This window comes from Oryzias melastigma, linkage group LG12 (genome assembly GCF_002922805.2).
Source record: "Oryzias melastigma strain HK-1 linkage group LG12, ASM292280v2, whole genome shotgun sequence".
Taxonomy (NCBI): Eukaryota; Metazoa; Chordata; class Actinopteri; order Beloniformes; family Adrianichthyidae; genus Oryzias; species Oryzias melastigma.
The window spans coordinates 8,068,662-8,091,128 of NC_050523.1; the positions used below are offsets into that span (position 1 = coordinate 8,068,662).

At 35.1% G+C, this 22,467-nt stretch overlaps 1 protein-coding gene and 1 long non-coding RNA gene across 2 annotated transcripts; one reads left to right on the forward strand and one right to left on the reverse strand.

Moving 5' to 3' along the window:
* The first annotated feature begins 8,079 nt into the window (after positions 1 to 8,079).
* On the forward strand, positions 8,080 to 9,145 carry LOC112163394. The gene is made up of 2 exons (XR_002922272.2): positions 8,080 to 8,230; positions 8,540 to 9,145. It is a non-coding gene; the product is annotated as an uncharacterized LOC112163394 (long non-coding RNA).
* A 1,509-nt stretch (positions 9,146 to 10,654) lies between these two features.
* LOC112163222 (Golgi phosphoprotein 3) lies at positions 10,655 to 19,519 on the reverse strand. Its single transcript, XM_024299508.2, has 5 exons — positions 19,064 to 19,519; positions 18,478 to 18,609; positions 16,846 to 16,960; positions 16,478 to 16,638; positions 10,655 to 12,942 (listed from the first exon to the last, which is right to left on the reverse strand). The coding sequence occupies exons 1-5, from the start codon at positions 19,274 to 19,276 to the stop codon at positions 12,679 to 12,681; spliced, it is 885 nt and encodes a 294-aa protein (XP_024155276.1). The 5' UTR covers positions 19,277 to 19,519; the 3' UTR covers positions 10,655 to 12,678.
* Between the last annotated feature and the right edge of the window lie 2,948 nt (positions 19,520 to 22,467).

A 22,467-nucleotide genomic window follows, 5' to 3' on the forward strand; every position in this document is an offset into this window, starting at 1 on the left:
AAAAAGACAAATGAGGCATAAAGATATAACATAGTTTATTCATGTAAATAATCAATCAAACAGCTTCATTTTATCAGAAAAAAATCTTCTTTTTTTCTTTTATGCTCTATGTAGTGTTTTGGATTTAATCTCATCTCTTCTACTATTTCTGTTAAATACATATTAACAAAAACACTTTATTTGAAAACATTTTTCTGCAGTAAATTTCACTGCTTTGTACATTTTTGATTTAGTCTCTTTCTCTTTCAGTCTTTTCCATACCCTGAAACACTCATTAAATCTATTCTTTTTTTTCCTTTTTAAGTTAATAAAGTTATTTCAATAATCTCTAGTATAAATTTACGTTTCTCTAATTTGTTTAAAACTTTTTTAGCCTCATTTCATTGATGATTGAAATGAAGGAAAAACTTTTACTGCCTTTAGTGCACAAAAGAAACAAGTTTAAGCATCACAGTCAACGAAGTTTCCAGATGACGGTTTTGTACTGAATCTCAGCCACTTGTACCTCACTCGACTTGGGATGAAAATGATCTTTCAACAGCCTCACCAGCTCATCGCATGGACCAGAATGAGTAGATTCCTCATCAGAGAGCAGGTCTGGCGCCAACATTGTTTAATAAAATCACTTGTGTCTTTTTGGCCTTCACACTGCAAAAACAGGCCTTTTAGAAATTAGTCAAATAGTCTTCAAATTTGAAATATTGACAAAGAGAGAGAACTCTCTCTAAATGTTTTGGATGCTCTCATAAATAGATCTATCAATAGATGATTGTCAGAAGAGCTGTTTTCTGGAGATGTTTTCCTGGATAAAACTTAAACCATTGCAACTGTGTGACAGTTGTTCCACATAAAGAAAAAAAAACGAACTAATCTTCAGACCACTCAGATATGGAGTTCCACAAGGCTCCAACCTTGTGTCACTTACTTTTTCTCATTTTACCAAATCTTTCTGCACAGACACATTAATCTGCCACATTTAGGGCTCTTAAATTAAAACTTTGGGGTTAAAAAATACTTTTTAAAGAGCTTTTTGTTATAGTTTTCAAAAAATAAAGCCTGAAGTGATTTTGTGAAAGTAATGCCCAAACCAGAGCAAAGTTTAAGTTTTTCTGCATTTAACCAAGCCACTGCACACACAAATCTACGCATGTAATACAGAAATAATGCATGTAATGTCCTCCAGATGGAGGTATTTTTGGCAGAGAAAAAGTTGAGCACAACTTATAGAATCCATAATTAAGACAAAAACTCAAAAAGCAGCTGCAGCAGAAAGCCAAAAACTCCTCACTTGGCAGAACTGCCTAAACCCCAAAAAGAGTTTAGAAAAGGGAAAGGAGCTGAAACCACTGAGGTCAAAAAAAAGAAGGTTTGTCCCTGAGGTTAAAGCTTCTACGTAAATGAACGTAGAGCGGAGGCCACATGAATGCTGAGCCGCGGCTCGGAGCAGAAACCTCACAACAGTCTACATCAGGATTGATCGCTGATGAATAAAAAATGAGCCCTGCTCGTTTTCATGGCTAGTATGCATACACAAATGCAAAATTAAGTTTTTCTTTCATCAGTTGTGGGGCCAACTCCCACTAACCACTCCCCTTAAATCTATGCAGCCCCAGTTCTGTCGCACAGATGATCTAAACAAAACGGTCTTCTCTGGTTTGGTGAAACTTTTGCGTTATAGGTGCCTCTCTCTGAGCAGAGCTATTCATTAGAGCTCACCACCCACAAGCCGTTTACTTAACCTCATATTAACAATCTAAGGAGCTGTCCTCAGAGCGTGTGGAGAGGGTTGCTTAAGGGGGATTGGTGCGTTTTCCTGTACCACTTTTCACTTTCTTGTGGAAAAACCTGAGAAAATACATGGAAATAACTCTTAAAATATTGAAACACAAATTTAGATTTTGGTTTATGTAGTTTTTGTAGTTATAAACTGAATTAACATGCACAAAAAGGTATGATGCTATGAACTTAATGGAAATAAACCAACCCACGACAAATATTTGCAAATGTCCTTAATGATTATATTGCATGTGAATGTATTATAAAAAAAATAATAATAATTCTGCTACATATCAATAAATACACTGAGGCTATTTTTTTGCAAAGTTTTATGAGTTATGTTTTTCAAAATCCCAATAAAATATTTAATTTACATTTCAGATTTTAGGTTGCATCAGAGTTACTTACAGTACTTCATGCAGAAGTTATACCCTGGTCTGCTTTAAGCTTCAGACCATTCTGACATGGAGTTCCTCAAGGCTCCATCCTCGTGCCACTTACTTTCTCCTGTTTTACCAATATCTGTTTGCATAGAAACATTTAAGCACCTCTAAAAACAGATTTTAGGGCTGTTTATCAAAACTTTGGGTTAAAAGAACTTTTTTAAAGCTTTTTTGTTATTGTTTTCAGAAAACAAACCCGGAAGTGTCATTAGCTTTTTTAAGAAGGAAAAATAAAAGCTCCACTTGTGTACCTAAAAACCCAAAACATGAAGGTAAGTCAAATGATTAAGATGAAAGTTGAAAATTACTTTTAAATTTAAATATTTGGTAAAAGGGACACCCATCATTTTAAAGATGCGTTTTAAGGTAACCATTAATGTCAATATTACTACCTGTCTTGCATGCAATAAAGTTTTATTTTGACATTTCCTGTTCCCTGTTAAACTAGCAGTAACCATTTTAAGCTTTTATATGTTAATTAAATGTATTTTTTCTCTTTTTTTGCCTTAATTATTCTTCTGATATTTTCAAAACTTTTCACTCAGGGAAAAAGCATTACTATCATCAGATTAAATCAAAAATAAGAATTTTATTTGACTAATTCTGCTTCATGACATGATGTGTAGTTTTTACCATCCACATACAGTTCTAAAAACTAACGGTATGATATTATTTGTTTGGTCCTCTGTGGAGAATTACTATATTATTACGTTTTAACTAGAGATAATATTTTTGGAAGAATTAATAAATTTCCACATTTCATAATTGCATAATTTGCTCTTTAAATCTTAAAACTTTGCCAATATTCATTTGTATGAGACTTTTTTCCTTAGCTATATATTGTTTTTCATATTATATTGTTTTTTTTGTATTTTCCTCAACTTTATGTACTAACTTTTGCATATTATACCTTTCTGTCAAACACAAAAAATGCTGGAATTTATATGAGTTCATATCAAGGAATAATGGAGACGTTTTTCATCAACAACCCGCTATCCTAAGAAGTTTTCATCATCTCAGCTTCATAAAGTTGTTTACTGTATGATGCCATCACAAAGAAACACAAATTCCCCATGTGGCCACAAGATGGCAATGTAGCCTTGCAGTTGTCTTATGTTTTTAATATGTGAAAATACATCTATATATGTGTGTTACAGTTTGTTTATAGTGTTGTATTTTTGCATTAATTAATTTAAATAAGTCAAAGTTGTGGTTTTTTTCAGTGGTTTTACCTGGAGTGCATTAGGTCAAGAGTGGGAACTTCTGTATCTCGAACAAAACTTGATTGCATTATTTAAATACTTTTTTGAATTTGTTCAAATGTAACACATGAACAATGTTTATCCTTTACTTTTGAAACCACTTTGGCTTTGCTGTATTTTTTCTGAGTCCGTTTAAGGCTTTAAATTGTGATTTATTTTTTGGGAAATAAAAGTGCAATATCTGGTGGAAGGTAACTAATTTAGTTGACAAATATGTCAATGGATCTAAGCTCTTTTTTTTTTTTAACTCTGACTTTGTAGTTTTTGGTCCAGACGCTAGAGGGCGGAGTTATGCCGGAGAAGAGTCTGCAAATTACACGTTAACAAAGCAGAAGAAGAATCGCACTAACAGTTCCTGAACCTGCAAACAGTGCCACGTGCTTACAAATGACACGTTAGTCTAAGAAATATTATTTTATGAATAAACATTTATTACACAAAATAAATAAAAACACGGAGGCTAAAACTAACAAATAACATATTTTAATACTTCCAGCTCCCTAAATTCTATTTTTCTCTGAATAGCCTTAATTTTAAATAGATTCCATTAATCAACCAATTCGGACATAATTCAATTTAATAACCTATATTAGTTCATTTAAATAGAAAAAAGAAGAACGTCTAATCCTATGTGATTTTGTTAACTTTTTCTATTACATTTTTACAAAAAAAAAATTTATACTCATAAAAAACCCAATAAACCCAATATAGCTGGGATGTCCTTTTCTTAAAGGCAATGATCTTCTTATTATCTCAATAAATTTCATTTTAAACTTCATTTTTTATAAATTCATTATATGGTTCAGTTTTCTCTGTGGCATAAAAACTTTAAACAGTCCAGCAAATGCAGTTCATATTTTTGCAGAACATACACTTTTAAAGGGTTAAAACATTTTAATAAAAAAGAGACGTTTTATGAAGAAAAAATATTTTTTCTTAAGATTTTTTAATGCATTTTTGATCTTGTTTCATTAGTTTTCCTCACATCTGCAATACTTAACTTTGACCACTAGAGGTCGACCTCGGAATGAGTGGGCTGAAGCATTTTATTCATTTATTCATTTAAAACCTAATATCACACAGACACCTTTAAAAATAACTTAAACCTGAAAAAATTAACAAAATTATACAGGGGCAAAAACGATCATCAATCCATTTGTCATAACACAATACACACATTAATAGGTCCAAACAGAGAGAATTAATAATGTACTTGAATCTAAACTGACTCAATTTTATATTTTTTTACTAAACAAATCAATGAAATAAACTAAAAGAAAACTAAAGCTTTTGTTGTGTTTTTTTAATGACAATTTAAGGTTTGTTTTTAAATAGTGACTTTCTTTGCTTAAGTTGCTGAACTGGTTCATCCAGAAAGTTTCCTGATGACGAGTGAAAACTTGTTGACAAGAATAGAATTTCCACTGTAGTTTTTAGAAAGTCAAAACCCTGAAGAAGTTCAACAACATGCATGCTGAAGTGGATAAAACTCAATAAATAAATGTTATTTCTACAAATCTAAATCTAAAATAATATCAATATAATTAGTATATTAGTTAAAAAAAACTTTACTGTGACCTTAAAACTTGGAGATTTCATATCCAATTTGTATTTATTTATTTATCTTTTTTTAACACAAAGTAATAATTATATTTAAAAACAAATAAAGGGAGAACAATTATAAAGAAGGTAAAGAACAGCCTCCATTCTGTAAAGTCCTAACTTCCTTAACAAGGTAAAATAATCATTTTCTTTGCTTCAAAATGGAAAACAAACCACGTGAGATAATCAAATGAGAAGTCGTATGTCACCTGATTAAAACACAAATACGTGATTGACAGATAAAACTCCTTTTCTATTCTATTTCTATTCTATTGCTTTATTGAATATTTCCTGCTTGTTGATTTCTTTTAGAACTGAACTGACCCGGAACTACAGATGGAAATAAGCCAAAGGAAATCATCTGGTATATTTAATGTTTTATTGATCAAATATATTTTTAGCTTATTATTACAACCAAATGAATGAGAATTTTCAGCACCACAGAAGCACCTCAGCTTTTCACCTTTAACCTTAAACTCTATTGTAAGACATTGCTTTCAGCACGTGAACGTCACACGATTGTTTCTTTTTACCCGTAAAGGAAGTTATTCAAATTGTCAGGAATGACGTTTGCTGGAGGATCTAAAAGTCAAAAACAAGCAGGTTGACAACAATTCTAGGTATTTTATTTTAAAGAGTGCCCCATTCCAAACTAAAGAGTTACAGTATTAAAATAAAAAAGAAATAAAATAAAAACATCGATTTGGGGGTTTTATTACCCTCTAAAATTAGATTCTTGTGACAAAAACAGATTTTTGCCTCACAAGAATGAAAACAGGAACAGTGAGCTAAAAGTAATCTTCTAATCTGGAGACAGATTCTGGTAAAACAAACTGAAACTTAAAAACTAAAAACCAACTCACCTTGATAAGGAGAAAATAGGTGCTTATCTGATAATGCAGACTTTGACTTTCCCAAAGCTGCTCCTTTATTTAGAGACTATCACAAATACATCCTGGTTTATAATAAAGCTGTAATCCTGTAAGACTTAAGACGTAATCCTTCTGTATCAAACTTCACTTTGTAATTGATTTAGTTTATGCAGCAGCATTAAAACTTATCAAAATTACAACAAACATTTAATGGAAATAATTTCAGTTATTATATGTTTAAGCATTTCCAGCCCAATTGGTTTAAAAAATATTTTAAAATAATGTTAAATGTGATTATTATGATAGAAGCAGGTGAGTCAGAGTAAAAAATATTCATAAAAAAAGATGCAGACTTTAGAGAAAACACTAATTTGGCTTCTTAATTTGAAAATGTCCTTAATTAATATCAAGAATGAACAGGTTTATTTCACTCTTATGACACTTTTAGCCATTTGGGTCAATTTCTCAACAGTTTTCCTCTAATGTGTGACCCGAGTAAGCTTTTAGGCTAACAACAGAGGTGTAAAAATCACAGGGTGTGTCTAAACATGAGCATTTCTGGTTTTCCAGGAAGTCACATGTAACCAATTGTTAATAACCCTTTCTGAGATCGCCACAGAAAAAAAGATTAAAAAAAAAAATAATCATTTTAATGAAATAGTCTAGTGAAAAAGTCAAATTATTTTCTCTTCTACTGCAGTTAGACAATATATATATATATATATATGTATGTATATAGATGTAAAACTCTTCACACTTTATATACTTTTCTCAGACAAATATGAACATTTTCACACTTTTTTAGCTCTTGTTTGAACTCTCAAGGTTCAAAACTTAATAGAAAATAATTCCAGTTTTGAAGAATGAAAACAAATATCTGATCACGGTTAGAGCTGCATGAATCAGATAGAGGAACAGACTAAATAAAAAGTCTCATTCTATGCAGATCTTAATCGTTTGGCCAAACTGGAAAACAAGAAAAAAAAATCATGGGTTACTGATAATGTCCAGTGGGCCGGGCCAAATATGGAGGAGGGCCGGATTCGGCCCGTGGGCCGGAGTTTATTGACCCCAGCGTTAGAAAAATGAAGACACTGTTATTATAAATATAAATTAACTTTTGTTTTTATTTTGGAATAAGTTAAACATAAAATACTTTTTTTTATATATTAAATAGTTTGTAACTTTTCACATGATTTCCTTTCAAAATAATGATGTCACACACCTTCTCAATTGCAGTAAATGTGAAAAGTCAGCAGTGATGAAAATAAAAACTGTTTTTTTAAATCATTTGAGAAGCTTTTCAGCCAGACATTCATGAATCTAACTAGTCACAATAAAATCAGAGCTAATTGTATGTTTTAAGTTATTAGGTGTGCTTAAAAACCTTACATTTGTACAAAAAAATTAAATTCAAATTTAGCTCCTTGAGTGTGGATCCTGTCTGGCTTATTAATCATTGATTTTTTGTGGTACACAGAGATAAAAAATCTGTTTTAGAGTGAGTTTTGACGAGCTTACTCTGATCTGAATATGTAAATGAAAATATCTGCCGAGTTCAGTCACCTGACTAGACTGTACATTCCCAGGGACTTCCCTCCATGAAATCACAAGACAAGTCAGGGCGTGTTTGTTTGGATTTCCTTCATGAACCTTTGTCTATTATGGTGTCATTTAAAAGATATGTTTTCAGTCGTCCTAAAGCGCCTCGGTTAACACTTTTCTATATGTTTTGTTTTTAAAGCGTTCAGGACATTCTGTCAGGACACCTTTAATCAGTTTGTTATCATTATTATCAGCTCGTCAGGGTGGAAAAGTCATGTACGAACACAAAATGATGAAAACACTGGAACTTTTATGATGGGATAGTACGAGTGTGAGTAACTTGAATAAAAACAACATTACAGTTTATTTTTCTTTCACTTTCTTTTCTTCCTCGTCAGCTGATTCAGTACGTCACATTTTCCACAGATTCATTTCTTAGTGTTATTTTCTGTACTTTTCTGTCAGACTTGGTTGCTCAAGAGGGATTTGAGTACAGTAAAGTCTAGTGGATTTCATGGGGTCAAGATTCCTTATTTGATTAGAAAGCTTGAAAAATAGAGTCATAAATGAAGGCGGAGCTTCTGTGAAGGAAGGGGTGGGGAATCCCTGCTGATCTGTTAAATAGAACCTGCTGAGCTTGAACAACATTACTACTTTTCCAACACCTAAAGAAGAATCAACTCAAGCTGTGAAGCTCCGTCTTTGTTTTAGAGAAAAATGGCTCGTCAGGGTGAGTATCTAAGCAGTTTCTTCCATTTCAAATACATTTGTTAGTTGTTATTTGATGGTTTTCTACTTTGTTTTAACTTTAAACGACACATTTTTTACTTTAAATGTTATTTTTTTCTCTCATAATACTTAAAAAACATATTATTTTATGAACTTTAGTGTTTTCTTTGACTGTAAAGGTGTTCAATTTAACTAAAAGTTGAAGCTAAAAGTGTAAAGTTTTAATCCTGATATGTTTTTTATGATATATTTTGATTTATAGTTATCAAATAGGACGTATGTACTGAAAATCTCCTTTTTTCCCCCTCAGAAATGCCTACTTCTAAGCCTGCCACCACCACTGTTGACCTCTGCGCGCTCATGCTGCGACAAGCCGGAGACGAACTCTACTGGCAACACAAACTGCTGGAACTACTGATCAAGAACTATAAAAGCATGCATCAGTGTGGATGAAAAATCACCGTCAAGAAGAAAATTCAGAAAAATGGAAAGCCTTGGAAAAAAAATGGCAAAAAGGAAAAGCAAAAACAGGTTGGGCTGTGACTCATTCCTGGGGAAAAAGCAGCGTTTGCTTCCGGCTGGATGTACAAGGAACGTTGTAAACACACTGAGGGAGAGGCTGCTGTGATGGATTCAAATCAAGACAGGATCTCTGCGGGAAAGCAAAGGTGAAGATCTGTTTGTTTGGCGTGACGGAAACACCGCACTGGAAACTCATCTGGAGAGACTGTTAAAAAAAAAAACAACATATACATATTTATATTTAGTCTCTTTGAATATTTATGCTTGCTATGTCTAATCATGTTACTTCATTTATTTAAAGGACAAAAATGTAACTATTAAAATGAACTGTGTGTTTTTAAACATACCTCTGTGGATTTAATATAATAAAAAAACAATCCACTTATTTATTTAATTGTGTTTCTGCTTTTATTTGCATTTTTAAATCAAATGTAACACAAAAATGTCTTAAAATTAGTATTTAACTTAGAGAAAAATATGTATGTTTTTAATGAAAAAGTTTTACAAGTTGAAAAAATATTTGAATTATTTTTTGAGCCAAAAAAAATACCAATAAAAAATTAAAAAGCTAAATATGTGTGAACATTAACTTAGCTTGATCTAAATACATATTCAGCTAGAATGACTCATGTCAGCTGATTTTTCAGATGACACGCTGAGGTGCGGAAGAGCAAACTGCCAGGAAATTCCGTTAAGTTACCACAACCACCCACAAGGGGGCAGTGTGGCTTAAAGTAAGCATCAATCAGGTGGGAAAAGAAGCAGGAAGAAGAAGACCGGTTTGTCTAAGCACCTCCCACGAAGCTTTTTTTAACCTCTCTGCTTTCGATTAACGCTGTATACTTTAATTCCTGGAGAAAATAAATAAAAAAAGTCACAACAGGAAAAGGAAAAATGATAGAAAAGTATAGGTGATAAAACTAAAGAAGTGGCTGTGCTTTCCCCCTATTTAGGCTGTTTTTTCATTGACCAAAACTTGATAAAAGCAGCAAAAACCTTTATTGATAAGTAATCAAACTGAAAAACACTGAAATAGAAGATAAAATAGCCTTTTATTCTAATTATAAAACTGTTGACAAAAACACATAGGAGTTGCTATAAAAATAAGATGCTAAATTGCAGCAAATGTAGTTTAAATAAAAATGTTTGCATTTTTCTTATATTTTGTGCAAGTCAATAAGGCCTGACATCATTTTCCCTAATTACTAATTTTACCCTGAATGGAAATAAGATGTTATTGACAAGATCCACTAAATAAAGTTTATACAAATTTATATTTTTATCTTCTCCTCACATGACATTAACTAAACATTTGTTTTCTACATAATCCTAAAAATAAAAAGAGCTTAAATGTAAAACTTTTTACAAATATTTTGCTTAAAATTTGAAATTTGTGCATTCTGGAGGGACAACAAAGGCTCTTAATTTAATCTCATATCAAAAATAAGTATAAAATAGACCATTTTAGCCCCAAACTTCCTTAAATCACTGCTATTATAAATGTAACTTTATTTAATCACAATAGAGAGGTAAAAGGGCCACAAGAGGATCTGGAGCCTCAGACCTTTAGACTGTCTAGTTTATTACTTTTTTTTGCCGTTACACATGATATCATCCTCACACAATCAGGTTTCAGGCAGTTTATTACACAGAAGTCTTTGTTCTGCTTTTGAGAGTGCTGCGGCTTAAAGCAACTAAAAATGTAGGAATTAATGATATATTAATGATTATACCCTGTATAGGTAAAAAGTTTTACTGAAAGCCCTTCCCATTACCTCATAATAATGATAAATGAACCTGTTTAATCTGATGTTTTGATAAATCTTCCTCTCTGAAATAAGAAAACAGATCTAAAACAGTCAGAGGCGCCAAAATATCAAATAAAAACATCAGCAAAACAGTGTAAATTCAGGCACTTAAAGGATCCTTACTTTATTTTGTGTGGTAATACAAAAAGCATACAGAATCAGAGGATAGCAGAGAAGATCCCTTTCATTGAATTCCAATAGATCGTACACATTAGAGGACTAATAATTACATACAAGCCTTTTTTTCTCTGTAGCTACATCCGCAAGTACCCCGGCCCTCCACCAAAAGCATGCACAGTCTCTTCCATGTAAACGGATCTGAAGTTCTTTATACCCCTTGATATTTTTGCAAGAATTAAAAAAAAAATGTGTGCAATCAAAGGTTGTAACATCATCCAAAAATATATAAACTAAAAGAGAATTATTTTTTTAAATCATAAATATAGGGTGAAGTTAAATAGAACTGCACTAGACTGCATTTGATGTTACTTTGAGCTCCAATGCTTTTATTTAGACTCATTTGGACCCGAGTACCCCCCCGCCTCTACACCTGCATGTATAAAAAAATACAAGACGCCCACTGGACTTTTTTTTTTTTTTGACTGATGAAACTGATGAGTGAAGAGACGTACGAACAGACTGAGACACACACCAGCAGCAAATAGAAAAGGGGTCGACCCGATTGCACATTTCCACGCTTTCATCCTGGCGGGGACCAGATGTGTGGAGTCCACACATGCAGGATTCACGGTTTCCCCTCTGTGAGGAAAACACGGCGAGTTTTTGAGGAACAGTCACGTGTGAGTTAGCGTGCGAGACGTCGCTTTGGAATTTTACGAACCTGATGAACCTTGAAAAGGAAATTTACAAGGAAGCAAAACTCAAAAGCTCAACAAGACGATTTTGTCTAGACGGTGTCAAATGGGGGAAAATGTCTTTATTTTATTATATAACAAAATCTACCATTAAGTGAACTGAAACTAGCCTGTTGGGCTAAAGATTCCCAAAGCTTCATAGTTGCTTTCCTGTGAGACGGACTCTAACCTGGGGGCTTTCGTAACCTTCTTGCACATTTACCCACAAATAGAAATGTATTTTTTAATGAGTCCAAAGGAATGATTTTAAAATATTCACAGAAACACTTGAAGCTTTTTCCGAAGAAGTTCATTGTTGTTGAATGGTTAGCCCCACCCAGAAAATACCTACAAATACCGCTCACCTGCAGGGCTATCGACTGTGCAAAAACACTTAAGTAATGGGAGGTTACTCCAAGCAACATCGACTAGCAACGTAAATAGAAAAGGAAGTTATGCTCTACAAACTCAGAGATGACTCCTGTGAAAACAGCAACATAAAAAAAAAATATTGGACTCGATTCTTCATTTTAGGCTCACTTTCGACGCACCGGGAACCGAAGTGACGGCTTTATTTTTTCCTATTTTCTCCCTCAAAAAGCCGATGAGGGAGAAAAAAGGACAAACTGTGAAGAGCGAACATTCAGTAACCCAAAGCATGTTTTCCCTGCGGGGAATGAAGAGGTGGAAGGAGAGGGCCGGTGCCAGCCCAGAGCACCAGTTTGCTCCTTTCTGTCCTTCTTGCATTAGCATGTGTGACAGTACAAAAACCAGTCGGATTCTGGCCAGATGTTGAGGAAGTGGAGAAATTATGGGGTTTCTAATTTTTTTTTTTTTTTTTATACAAGCAAAACTTGGCCCCAGCCAATATCTTCATATTCACCATGACTGCTGCTGCCGTAAGCCTTTTTTTTGTCTCTGGTGTTATCTTACAGGAACAGGGAGCCACGTGTTCGTAGTGTCGACGTCTTTAGATACATCCGACGCTGCAGCAGCAGATGACTTACCTCACTTGAGTGAAAGCAGTCCCTCGTTTCTCATTCATTCCATCCAATCAACTCTTAACTTGGTGAAGCCCACCACCGATCAGACTGCACTGTGTTAATATGGTCTACCACCAAAATGCCATCCAAAGTAGATGTATAAACAGGCTCCACAACCAGAAAAGATTGTCTCATTAAAGTGAGGTCTGCCTCATGAAGTCCTTCAACCGATTAAATAACAGACCAGAACCGGATCTTTCAGTCCAACCGAATCGGGTGTTTTCATTTGGTGAATGCCGCCACGACAGCCCACATTAGTTCATTGACGTTGGGCTTTGTGCACTCCTTCTCGGGCTCCAGCTCTAGCAGGGAGTGGACTCTCTTCATGCACAGGTCGTACTGGTCGTCTTGGAGTGGGGCGAAGGCGTTCTCCAGAACGTCGGACGAATGAGCCAGGAGGATCAAGGCCAGGACCCTCTTGTCCATGCGGTGCGGATCGTTGACCCACTTGTCCAAAACAGAGTCCTGGACCTTCTTGACAAGGCGCTGCAGAGAGCACAAGCAGTGTGTGGGTTACATTGGCGTCAATTTGTTTTGAAAACATGACACAAAGAAAAGTTAAATCAAAACTCTTCTTATAAAAGGGTTCCAACAAGTTAAATTTCAAACTTTTTAATGCACATAAAAAAAACAAAACCAAGTAAACCACTAAGAACATGTTTTCATCTAAAATAACAACCTGGGAAATGGAGAAATACAAAAGTAGACAAAAGTCGATCAGAATATGTACAACAAATTACATCAAGAAAACTATTCAGTCAAAAATAATTCTGAAAAATATACATTTTTAGCTAAACGTGCAGGATTTAGTCTGTACATTCATTATAAGGTTTGCAAAAGCTGAGATTGACACGAAAGTGCTGAGCTTTAGTACTTTTTGAAGATCATTTCAGCAAATTTACACTTGCTGCTGCATATTAGAAAATATTTTACATATTTTGATTTTATTTTAGGAACATTAAGCATTATAAGCTGGACTGAGTGTGTGTTATATGGAGTCAGAGAGACTCCCTATAATGACTGATTACATTATTTGATCAAAATAATTGGGGTTAAAAGTTAAATTTTTGACAAGAAATGTGAAACGGAAGTTTCGAACAGCATACTTTTTAAGGCTCAGATTTTAAAGATTTTAAGGCTTTTTAATTTATTATTTACAAACTCATCAATTCTATGCTATTAAGACTTTTTAAGACCCCGTGGGAACCCCATATAAATATGCAAAAAATAAAAAAGAGAGGGCTAAAAGTTTGGTTTGGGCAGTTTTAAAAGGAAAACTCACAGAAAAGAGTTAATTTCACTCAGCAGGACCTGGATGTTTGTTGTCTAAAGACAGACCCACTTCTAGAAAAACAACTCTACTTTATAATAGAGAACAACACTACAGTGGTTCTTTGCTGTGTCATGGTTCACCTTTTGCAGTCTTGCTATTTTGCCATTTTTCTCAGTGCAATTTTGCATACTTTTTCATTTTTTAGCACACCGGTTCTGTGCCCTGATTGGCTATTGACCTTGTCAATCTCCTCTGTGCTATGCCTCACCTTAAGTTTGTCACAATTACATAATTATCAATATTGTATTTTTTTTTTTATAAATGGTTGAACTTTGAGAGTTTAAGCAAGAAAAAAAAAGTAAAAATGTTAATATCTGTTAGATAGAAGTGTATAAAGTGAGTGAGAGGCCTTAAAACATCCGTAGTCTTACTTTGTGGATTTTATCAAGTGTTATTTTTAGAGCATAAACCCCACAATAGATGAGGGGAGACTGTTCAGAAAACTCTTTTACTCAACGCAAGCTCTAATATTCCAAAAAAGCCTTTTTTTAAGCAGCTAAATTTTACACTAAATAAGCAGTTATTTCAGATATCAATTCATAAATAAATTATAAGTTAAATAAATTTATGATATTTGTGGGCATTATGACAGCTTTTAATCAATCATAAATAGTGCTGCCACAAACAATTATTCTAGTAGTTGGCTAATCACCAATTATTTTTTCCAGATTAGTCGACCAATCGGGTCATGCTTAAAGTGAATGTAAAACACACATCTTAACCATCAATAGCTTTAAACTTAACTAAAAACTAAATATATTCATACTAGTGTCATCTACGATAACGCCAGTGGAAATGCTGTAAGCTGAATTTGGCAGCTGAAGATGCTAATGACGATAGCTGAAGATGAAAAAAAATTTTAAAAAGCCCAATTTAGCCAAAACTGCTAGCATGTAGCTGAAATATTAGCTAAACTCCAAAATAGCCAAAACAGCTAACATGCATTGGAAATATTAACTTAATTCCAAAACAGCCTAAAAAACAAAAAAAGGTTAAGTTAGCCAAAACAGTGTCCCTGAAATATTAGCTAAACTCCAAAATAGCCAAATAGAATCTTTAATAAATGCCAAAATAGTTCAAAAATCTAGCATAATGCCATTATAACTTTCAACTTTACTACACTCTCACTCCATATAATTTCAACTATTAAATTAGTCGATTGTTTTAATAGTTGATTTGTCGACTAATTGTGGCAACCCTAATCATAAATAGGGGAGGAGAATGAAACATACCAGTAAAATCCCAGCCCTGTTAGATACAGATTAAATTATGCTTTTACAACCAAGTTGCTGTGACTGGTCTGGATTAGGTCATTACGTATGTGGATAAAGACAGCCAAATATCCAAATATTCTAATATTCCTATTCAACTGAATATTCTTTTGTTTTAACAGATTTTTTATGATCACAATGCCAACATTCATGGAGATCAAAATTATGAAATCCCACATATCAAAGGTTAAGGTGGACCGACAAAACAACAACAAATCCTTAGCTTTAGAACAACTTTATCTGTGCTCCTACAACAGTCTGTCTCGCCTTCTACACCCACCACTTGAAAAGATTACGGCTCAGTGGCACAAGAATGAAAACGAACCCCAGAAAAAGCAGAAAAACTGGCTTCAAGTGGGTTCAAAGCAATCAAGCCAATAACATCAGAATCTGTGCTGCAATTTACTTTCATTGCTCATAATTTAAATGAGAAAATTCCTTTCACAATCAATCAGTGTAAAGTTATTCCTCGCATGTTGTCAGGTTATAAAGTTCACCTGAGAGTTTTTGAAGTTGCCAATGTTAGAAATAAAATCTGGTATCCATGAACAGAAAGAAAGCAGAAGAGTGTCAGGTGGACTAAACACGTGAAGAAAGAGCTTTATGTAAAAGTCAAACGTTTAAGTCCACCTTTTTTATGACATCCTGTCATTTTATCAGGCTGTCAGTCAACTATAAAGTTGAGTTTTAATGGGGGTTACACATTAACAGCAGCAAAGAGATTAACCCCCGTTTTGGTTCCCTTACAAGAATTAAGAGGACTTTTTTTCAGTTAGGATAGAGTTAAAAATAATAAAGCATTAATTTGAGAACTTGTAAAATGCATTAAAGATTCATTTTAATTTACAGTACTTTTTTAGGTGTTTATTTTGTTCTGCATTAAGGCCACATGAAATAAAAAAAAGGTTAACTATAGAAAAACTCAACAACAAAAAAATATAAGGGGATAATAAGTGTTAACTTCATAGCCTACAGTATCTACTCCGGGTTGTAATAATCTGAAAGTCTTAATCTGAGAGATGAAGGACAAGGTCAACCTTTAATTATGAAAAAAAATGTATCCAAGGTTTTGTATGAGCTATAGGTATATTTATTTACTAGAAAGAGTTTCAAGTCCTACAGCTAGTTATCTCTCAAGTTATTCCAAATATGTAATCAACAAATAAAGGGATGACACCCCCCCAAAGAGAATCTAACAGGAAATGCGAGTTCAGGACCTATGCGCATCAAACTGTCCATCCAGCACGCATCCGTGTCTTAAAGAAGAGGTCAAACCGGTTGAAAATTAGACGCAGGGCGTGAAAGTTCCTTTTCCAAAATGTTTTCCTACTCTTAATTATGTTGTTTTCATTCCTGCGCACCAATAATAGCTTTCAGATGAACTTTGACACCAAAAGAAACGGCTCCGTGGTCGTACCTGCTTAATGTTACTGTTGGTGAGCGGATGCGTGGTCATGTCGAAGAGCAGGAAGTTCTGTTTCTCCGTGGTCAGGACCCCTTTCTCCACTAAGTTTTTCGCCAAGCGCTCTCTGACATTTCTCAGCTGGTAGTGCAGCTTCAGGGGATTCCAGGTCTCTCCTAGAAAACACCAGATATTCTCAGAAAAAGGCCACATCCAAAGTATAAAGTTACCACCTTTGAAAACTACAGCTGTTCAGACACTTTTAATCTGTGAACTGTTGGAGTAATCTGTTCTAACTACACCAAGAAGAATGCTCGACAGCACGGCATATGCAAATAACGATGGAAGTTTTTGGTTCGCAAAACCAGTAGAGCTTATCTCACCGCTCAGCAGCTCTATCCAGCTCTGGACAGTTTCTGGAGGCTGGGTTTCTTTAATGTGCTTCAGGGCTTCGTCCAGCAGCACGTCGCCCGTTGGAGCATCGGACTTGCAAATTACCTTTCCAAAAAGAATTAAAAAGACAAAAGAAGAAACCTGTTAGTCACGCCCTAGAAAACATACACAAAAAAAACAGCGGGAAGCAGTGCTATTCCTGGTCCGGATATCCCATCTCGTTTTATTTATTCAGTTATATTTAAAAAGGCCAATTCATAACACGTGTCCGCTCAAGGCGCTACACAAAAGACAAGAAACATCAATTATTTACTTGGGGTTATAATATTTATTCGTTCTGAATATTTCAGCAGCTATAGTCAAATTCAACCCAGATAATTCAAATGAAACTAGAAGAAGCAGAGAGGATGAATAGATAAATGGATGGAGGAGAAAAAAAAATAGAACGCTGAGGGCAACCATCTGCTCTTAACAGTTGGACTCAGGAAAGACAAAAAAGAAATTCAAAAGTCCCACTTTGGTCATCTTTTAATTATGATTATAGCACTTTTAGCCTAAAGTTTTCTAGGACATACTTTCTGTAGAGCAGCAGGAGTTCAACAGAAATTAGTGGTGGGCGGGAGCGTCGGCACTGAGCAACCTCGCCCCCCATTGTTGAGAGTTTCTGTTTACATGATCCCCGGCTAGCTTATAGCCCCTCACACTCTCAACCTAGCATTACCAGTGCAACAAAAACGATCCTATCAAGCCGAACACTTCTGAGCCAGATGAAAGATCGGACGAAGAAAACAAAAACATACATAGATGTAGTCGTATACATGTGGATGCATTGAAGTTTTTTTGACCAGAAGAAGTGTTGGGGTTACGATTAGGTTAATAAGTGTGACCATTACCAATAATTAATTAAAAATCATGCAGACAATGTGCATAAACATGAATTTCCATCAGTTTTTGTGCTTGATCAAGTAAATATATGCCAACAAAAGCATTTTTTTTGTCTGCTCCTCATTCACAATGAATAAAATAAAGAAATTAGGGCTGCCATAAACCATTATTTTCATAATTGACTAATCACTGATTATTTTTTCTGACAAGTCGACTAATCGGGTCATGCGCAAAGTGGATGCAAAGCACACATTATAACCATCATTAACTTTAAACTAACTAAAAATAAAGACAATTAAGATAATAATTAATTAAACTTTAATGAATCGAGCAGTCTCAGTCCGCCATTAGCTTCTGGTATTAAAACAAGATTAAATCAAATGAGGTTGGCATCTGAAACGAGGAACTACTTTGGTCTCACTAACTCAAATTGACAATTAAATTAGTCGTCTACAATTTTAATAGTCGATTAGTCGACTAATCGTGACATCTCCAAAAGAAACACTCAGAAATTTAATTATAATCTTAATTTATTGTGTGTCATCATCAGAAGAATGTCACAAGAACATGTTTAAACCACAAGTTTTAATAGAGCACATCTTGAACATCATCAGCACAGTTCTGGGCAGACAAGTAACTGCAACCATTAAACTGCATTTCAGCAGAAAATGCTGGCAGAAGATCCCCACACGCAGGTCATCTTAAGCTGATTATGTTGAAACCAAATTTGCTCTTACCTTTCTGGCTAGCAGGCTTTTCCTCCTGACCCCACAGGGCTCCAGATGTAGCCTCCCCCTGAGGGCCAGCTCCACCAGCATACACCCGCGGAGACCGGAAGAAATACAGTCGTTCCAGAAAGACGTGTAACCCTGAAGGAGAGGAGAGGAAAGAACAACTTCCTTGTTTAACAAACGTGTTAAGCAAGTTGACATACTGTTAGGTTCTAGTAAAAAAGAACCGAGCCGGTTTGAGCAAACTCTGAAGACCCAGTCAACTCAGAGAAGAAGAAGTAGCCAATCAGCGGGAAATAGTAACTTTGATCCGGGGATTCTTTATCCGAAAAGTAGAGCCAAACATCCGCGGAGAGATTATAGTCACCTAGCCGATTGACACGTTGCACTGTGACATCATTAAATAAATACAAGATGCCCGAAACACATTTTCAGACAACAAAAAGTAAAATAAAATCTTTAAACACAAACTGAAGTTGGCGGCGCTGACATATACTTGGCGAACCAAAGTAAACACTGGGGGTGTTCTACGGTTTGGTTAAACTAATTGGTGACTAGCTAGCTTGGTAAACGAACAACAAACAACCGTCACCTCTCTATCCTTGAGGCCCAAGAGCAACACTTCCTCCATTAACGTCAGTCTGGTTTCCTTGGAGTCCCCTTTGTCGTCGTCTTCCTCCTCCCCGCGGCGGGCCTCGTCGTCTTCCTCGCCAGACCCCTTCTCCTTGTCGGCGGCGGCGGCATTGCGACTAGCCTCGGTCTTCCGCTGGACGAGGCCCGAGGTTCTCTGCGTTAGAGAAGTCATCCCTAAAAGGCTGCCGCTTGTTCAGATTCGACGACAAACAACGTATGCGGACAGAGGTAGGCGCGAGCCGCATGTAACTTCGCGATTTAAGGTGGATTTTAGAGGGGAAAGGTGAGTCGGATCGAGCCGAAACGGCCGCTGACGTTAAGCTCGGCTCGGGATTCCTGCAGAAACTCTGCCTACTTCCTGATCCAACATGGCGGCGGAGGCAGCCAGTGACGTCGAAGTATGAGCCGTGAATGCGTCTCCGGTGTTGCCTTCAGGGTCATCGGGATTTCTGTAAAATAACAAAACAAAATGTTTTTCCCAAATCATGACAAACCAAGTCTTGGAGTTATTACATACAAACAAGAGTGAAACAACAAATACAAACTAGTAAAATAAAGATAAATCTGAGCAAAGTGAGGCAAACAACAAAAAATAAATAAAACAATATTTTTTTACACATCTAAAGTTAACAAAAGGGAAGTTTTAACCTAATATACATTGGGTTTTATTTAACTCCTAAAGGAGCTTCAGTGATGAAAAACAGCAAGTGTTAGCAGGTGCCAGATAAAAATTTAAATGATAATGAACTTATAATTAAACAGCAATGTTTCAGAAAAAGCATTAGCACTCCAACATTAACGTGAATTCATGCTTCCTTGACTAAATAATCTTTACACTTATTACAGGTAGACAAAAATGCAATTATTTGCCTATTGTAGATTTGTTTTCAGCTTTTATTAACTAAAAAAAGTCTACTTTTTACAACGAGAGATAGATTTCAGTTCATAAAATCAATATGAGTTTTTCTCATCGTGGACATGTATTAAGAATATTAAGCTTAAAATTGCATTTCTGTGTATTTCTATTCAAATCGCGGTGAATCAAGAGCAGACAAAAATATGCCATTGGAAAAAATCTTGTAGCAGGCCACACGATCCCTGCTTCATTCTATTGTGGTGCATCTACTTGCAGATTAATAGATCTATGTACGTCTTATCTTTCTCGTCTGAGCTGGCATCTGGCAAAATTTTACATCTGCTTTGTTTTTCTGAAGATGATGTAATACAATTGCACAGAATTTCCCGCCTATATAGGAGCCAAAGCATGTTAATATAAATTATCAACACTAGGTGTCAGTATTGATTGAGAAATATGAACAGACATATTCTCTGATTATTTGTTTTTATCATTAGTTACCAAGGAAACTTTGAATTTAAATTCAGATACAGTCTTTAATGATTCATACAGATGTCATCTCCATTGATGTTCTGAAAACATAACGTTTGTTCATGAACTGTGAGCCAAAAGTTTGCTATTGTACTGTTAGATGGTCTTTTCATTGGCAAAAAGATACAGATTTTGCTAATAAAATCCCATATTTATCCTAATTACGGTTTCCTTCTATGTTTTTCATGCACTTCTGTAAGCTAAATGATCTATTGTATTGTTTTATTTAATTTCTTGATACTTTTTTATTATAGCAGAATGAACACAGGAAATTATTTTTTAAGTACATAAATGATTCCAGCAATGTATTAATGTTCTCAGGGAGTTTGCCATTCAAAAGTCTTATAATTTAAGCTAATTTCAATGTTTTTTAATCATTAACACTGTTTATTGCAGGGTAAATTGGTTGCTAGGCAGTGGTTTGGGGTATAGACTTTACTATCTGGCCTGCACATCTGGGATCAATTTTCCAGCTCTCTCTACTCTGAACACCCATACCATGGAGCTAGTTATCCAATATAAATCTGTGCAAGTGATTCAAACCACAACCACATTTGATGGGGACGAGCATTTATTAGTTACCTTTTACCTCAAACAATGACAGCTCCAGTATTTGTTATTCATATTTTGAGTTCATTCATGTTCATAAATAATACTTCTACATTTATGATGTGAATTAATGCTCTACGGATGTCTGTTGAGAATAGGTCATGATAAATGGTGCTTTTGAACACAAGCACTGACTGACTTCAAAAAAAATTTTCCCCTAATTTCAAGTAAGCTATGATTTTATTTGTAATGTATATACATAACTGAAAATTTGGAATTGAAGGTATTTTTCTAAAACAAAAAGTTTTAGATTTCTAAGCAGTTGAATCTACAGAGCTGTTGTGCATGATTGTATTAGATTTGTTGTGACTCATCGTACTCATGTAAGAGATAGCCTTCTAGTTGTAATTGTTCACGTCCAATAACTGTGACGGGGTCTACAGCCTTGTATTCAGGAGGAAGTGTTTTACTGACGCTTACTGAGCTATTGGAGTCATATTTTAAACAGTTACCAAATCCTCAAAAAGGTTATATCTAAGCTTTTCTTTTTGTTAATCTTGTGTCTTAGTAAAAAAAATGCATGGCTTGCATTAATGACAGTCAGAGGGCTAAATATAAAGCAGATTATAAGTGTAATATTTCTTGGTTTCAAGGTTTTTGCAACTGACAGCTGCGTACTTAAGGGATTTGAGGATGAATCCTGAGGGAATTGCCTGTGTATGGAAATGCAGCAGCAGGTGAGTGTGAGTCCGTGATACTCCAAGATTTCTTGATGTAAAGTATAGTGGGGAACAAGCTCCAAGAGACTGCCCATAACCTCTTGCTCAAATGCACTACCAACACAACACGCCAATCTGGAAGCTAGGACGGGGTTAATAAGTCCTCCAGATGATTGCCAATGACCTGCAGGTGTTCTACAATCTGGAAAAATCCAGCTGGGATCTGCTCTCTCAACCACCCACCCAGATTGAGAACAGTCTGGGGTGCCATGCCACCTACTTACTGGTTGACAGTTGTGTTAATTACCACCCAACCAGGACTTGTGAATTACCTTCAAATAAGTGATGTATTTAACATAATTTATCTTGCAAAACTAAATACAAAATAATCTCAGTAACTAACAAAGAGATAAAAGCAGCTTCATCCATCCATCTATCCATCAATGCATGGGCCATGGTTCTCCTCTCAACAGGACAAGCCCAGAATACTTCACCAGTGAGGCATTAGAGCCACCATCATTATTTTCTGTCAATGTGGAGAATCAACAGCTCTACTCTGAGCTCCTCACCTTATCTCTAATGCTACGTTCTGATGCTACGCCTCAGCAATGCGCGTTCAAGTGGCCACTTCCAGTGAAAAGTCTCCAAAATCATGTATATGAACATGTTTCAGGTTTTCGTTTTCAAAACTCTCGCTTGCATCACTAC

What these genes read in the sequence shown, in the direction of transcription:
- LOC112163222 (XM_024299508.2), bottom strand. Translation starts at nt 19,276, where the DNA reads ATGACTTCTCTAACGCAGAGAACCTCGGGCCTCGTCCAGCGGAAGACC. An exon ending in AAAGCCTGCTAGCCAGAAAG is followed by an intron (nt 16,961 to 18,477) that starts GTAAGAGCAAAT and finishes CTTTTTGGAAAG; the next exon opens with GTAATTTGCAAGTCCGATGC. An exon ending in CCAACAGTAACATTAAGCAG is followed by an intron (nt 12,943 to 16,477) that starts GTACGACCACGG and finishes TGCTCTCTGCAG; the next exon opens with CGCCTTGTCAAGAAGGTCCA.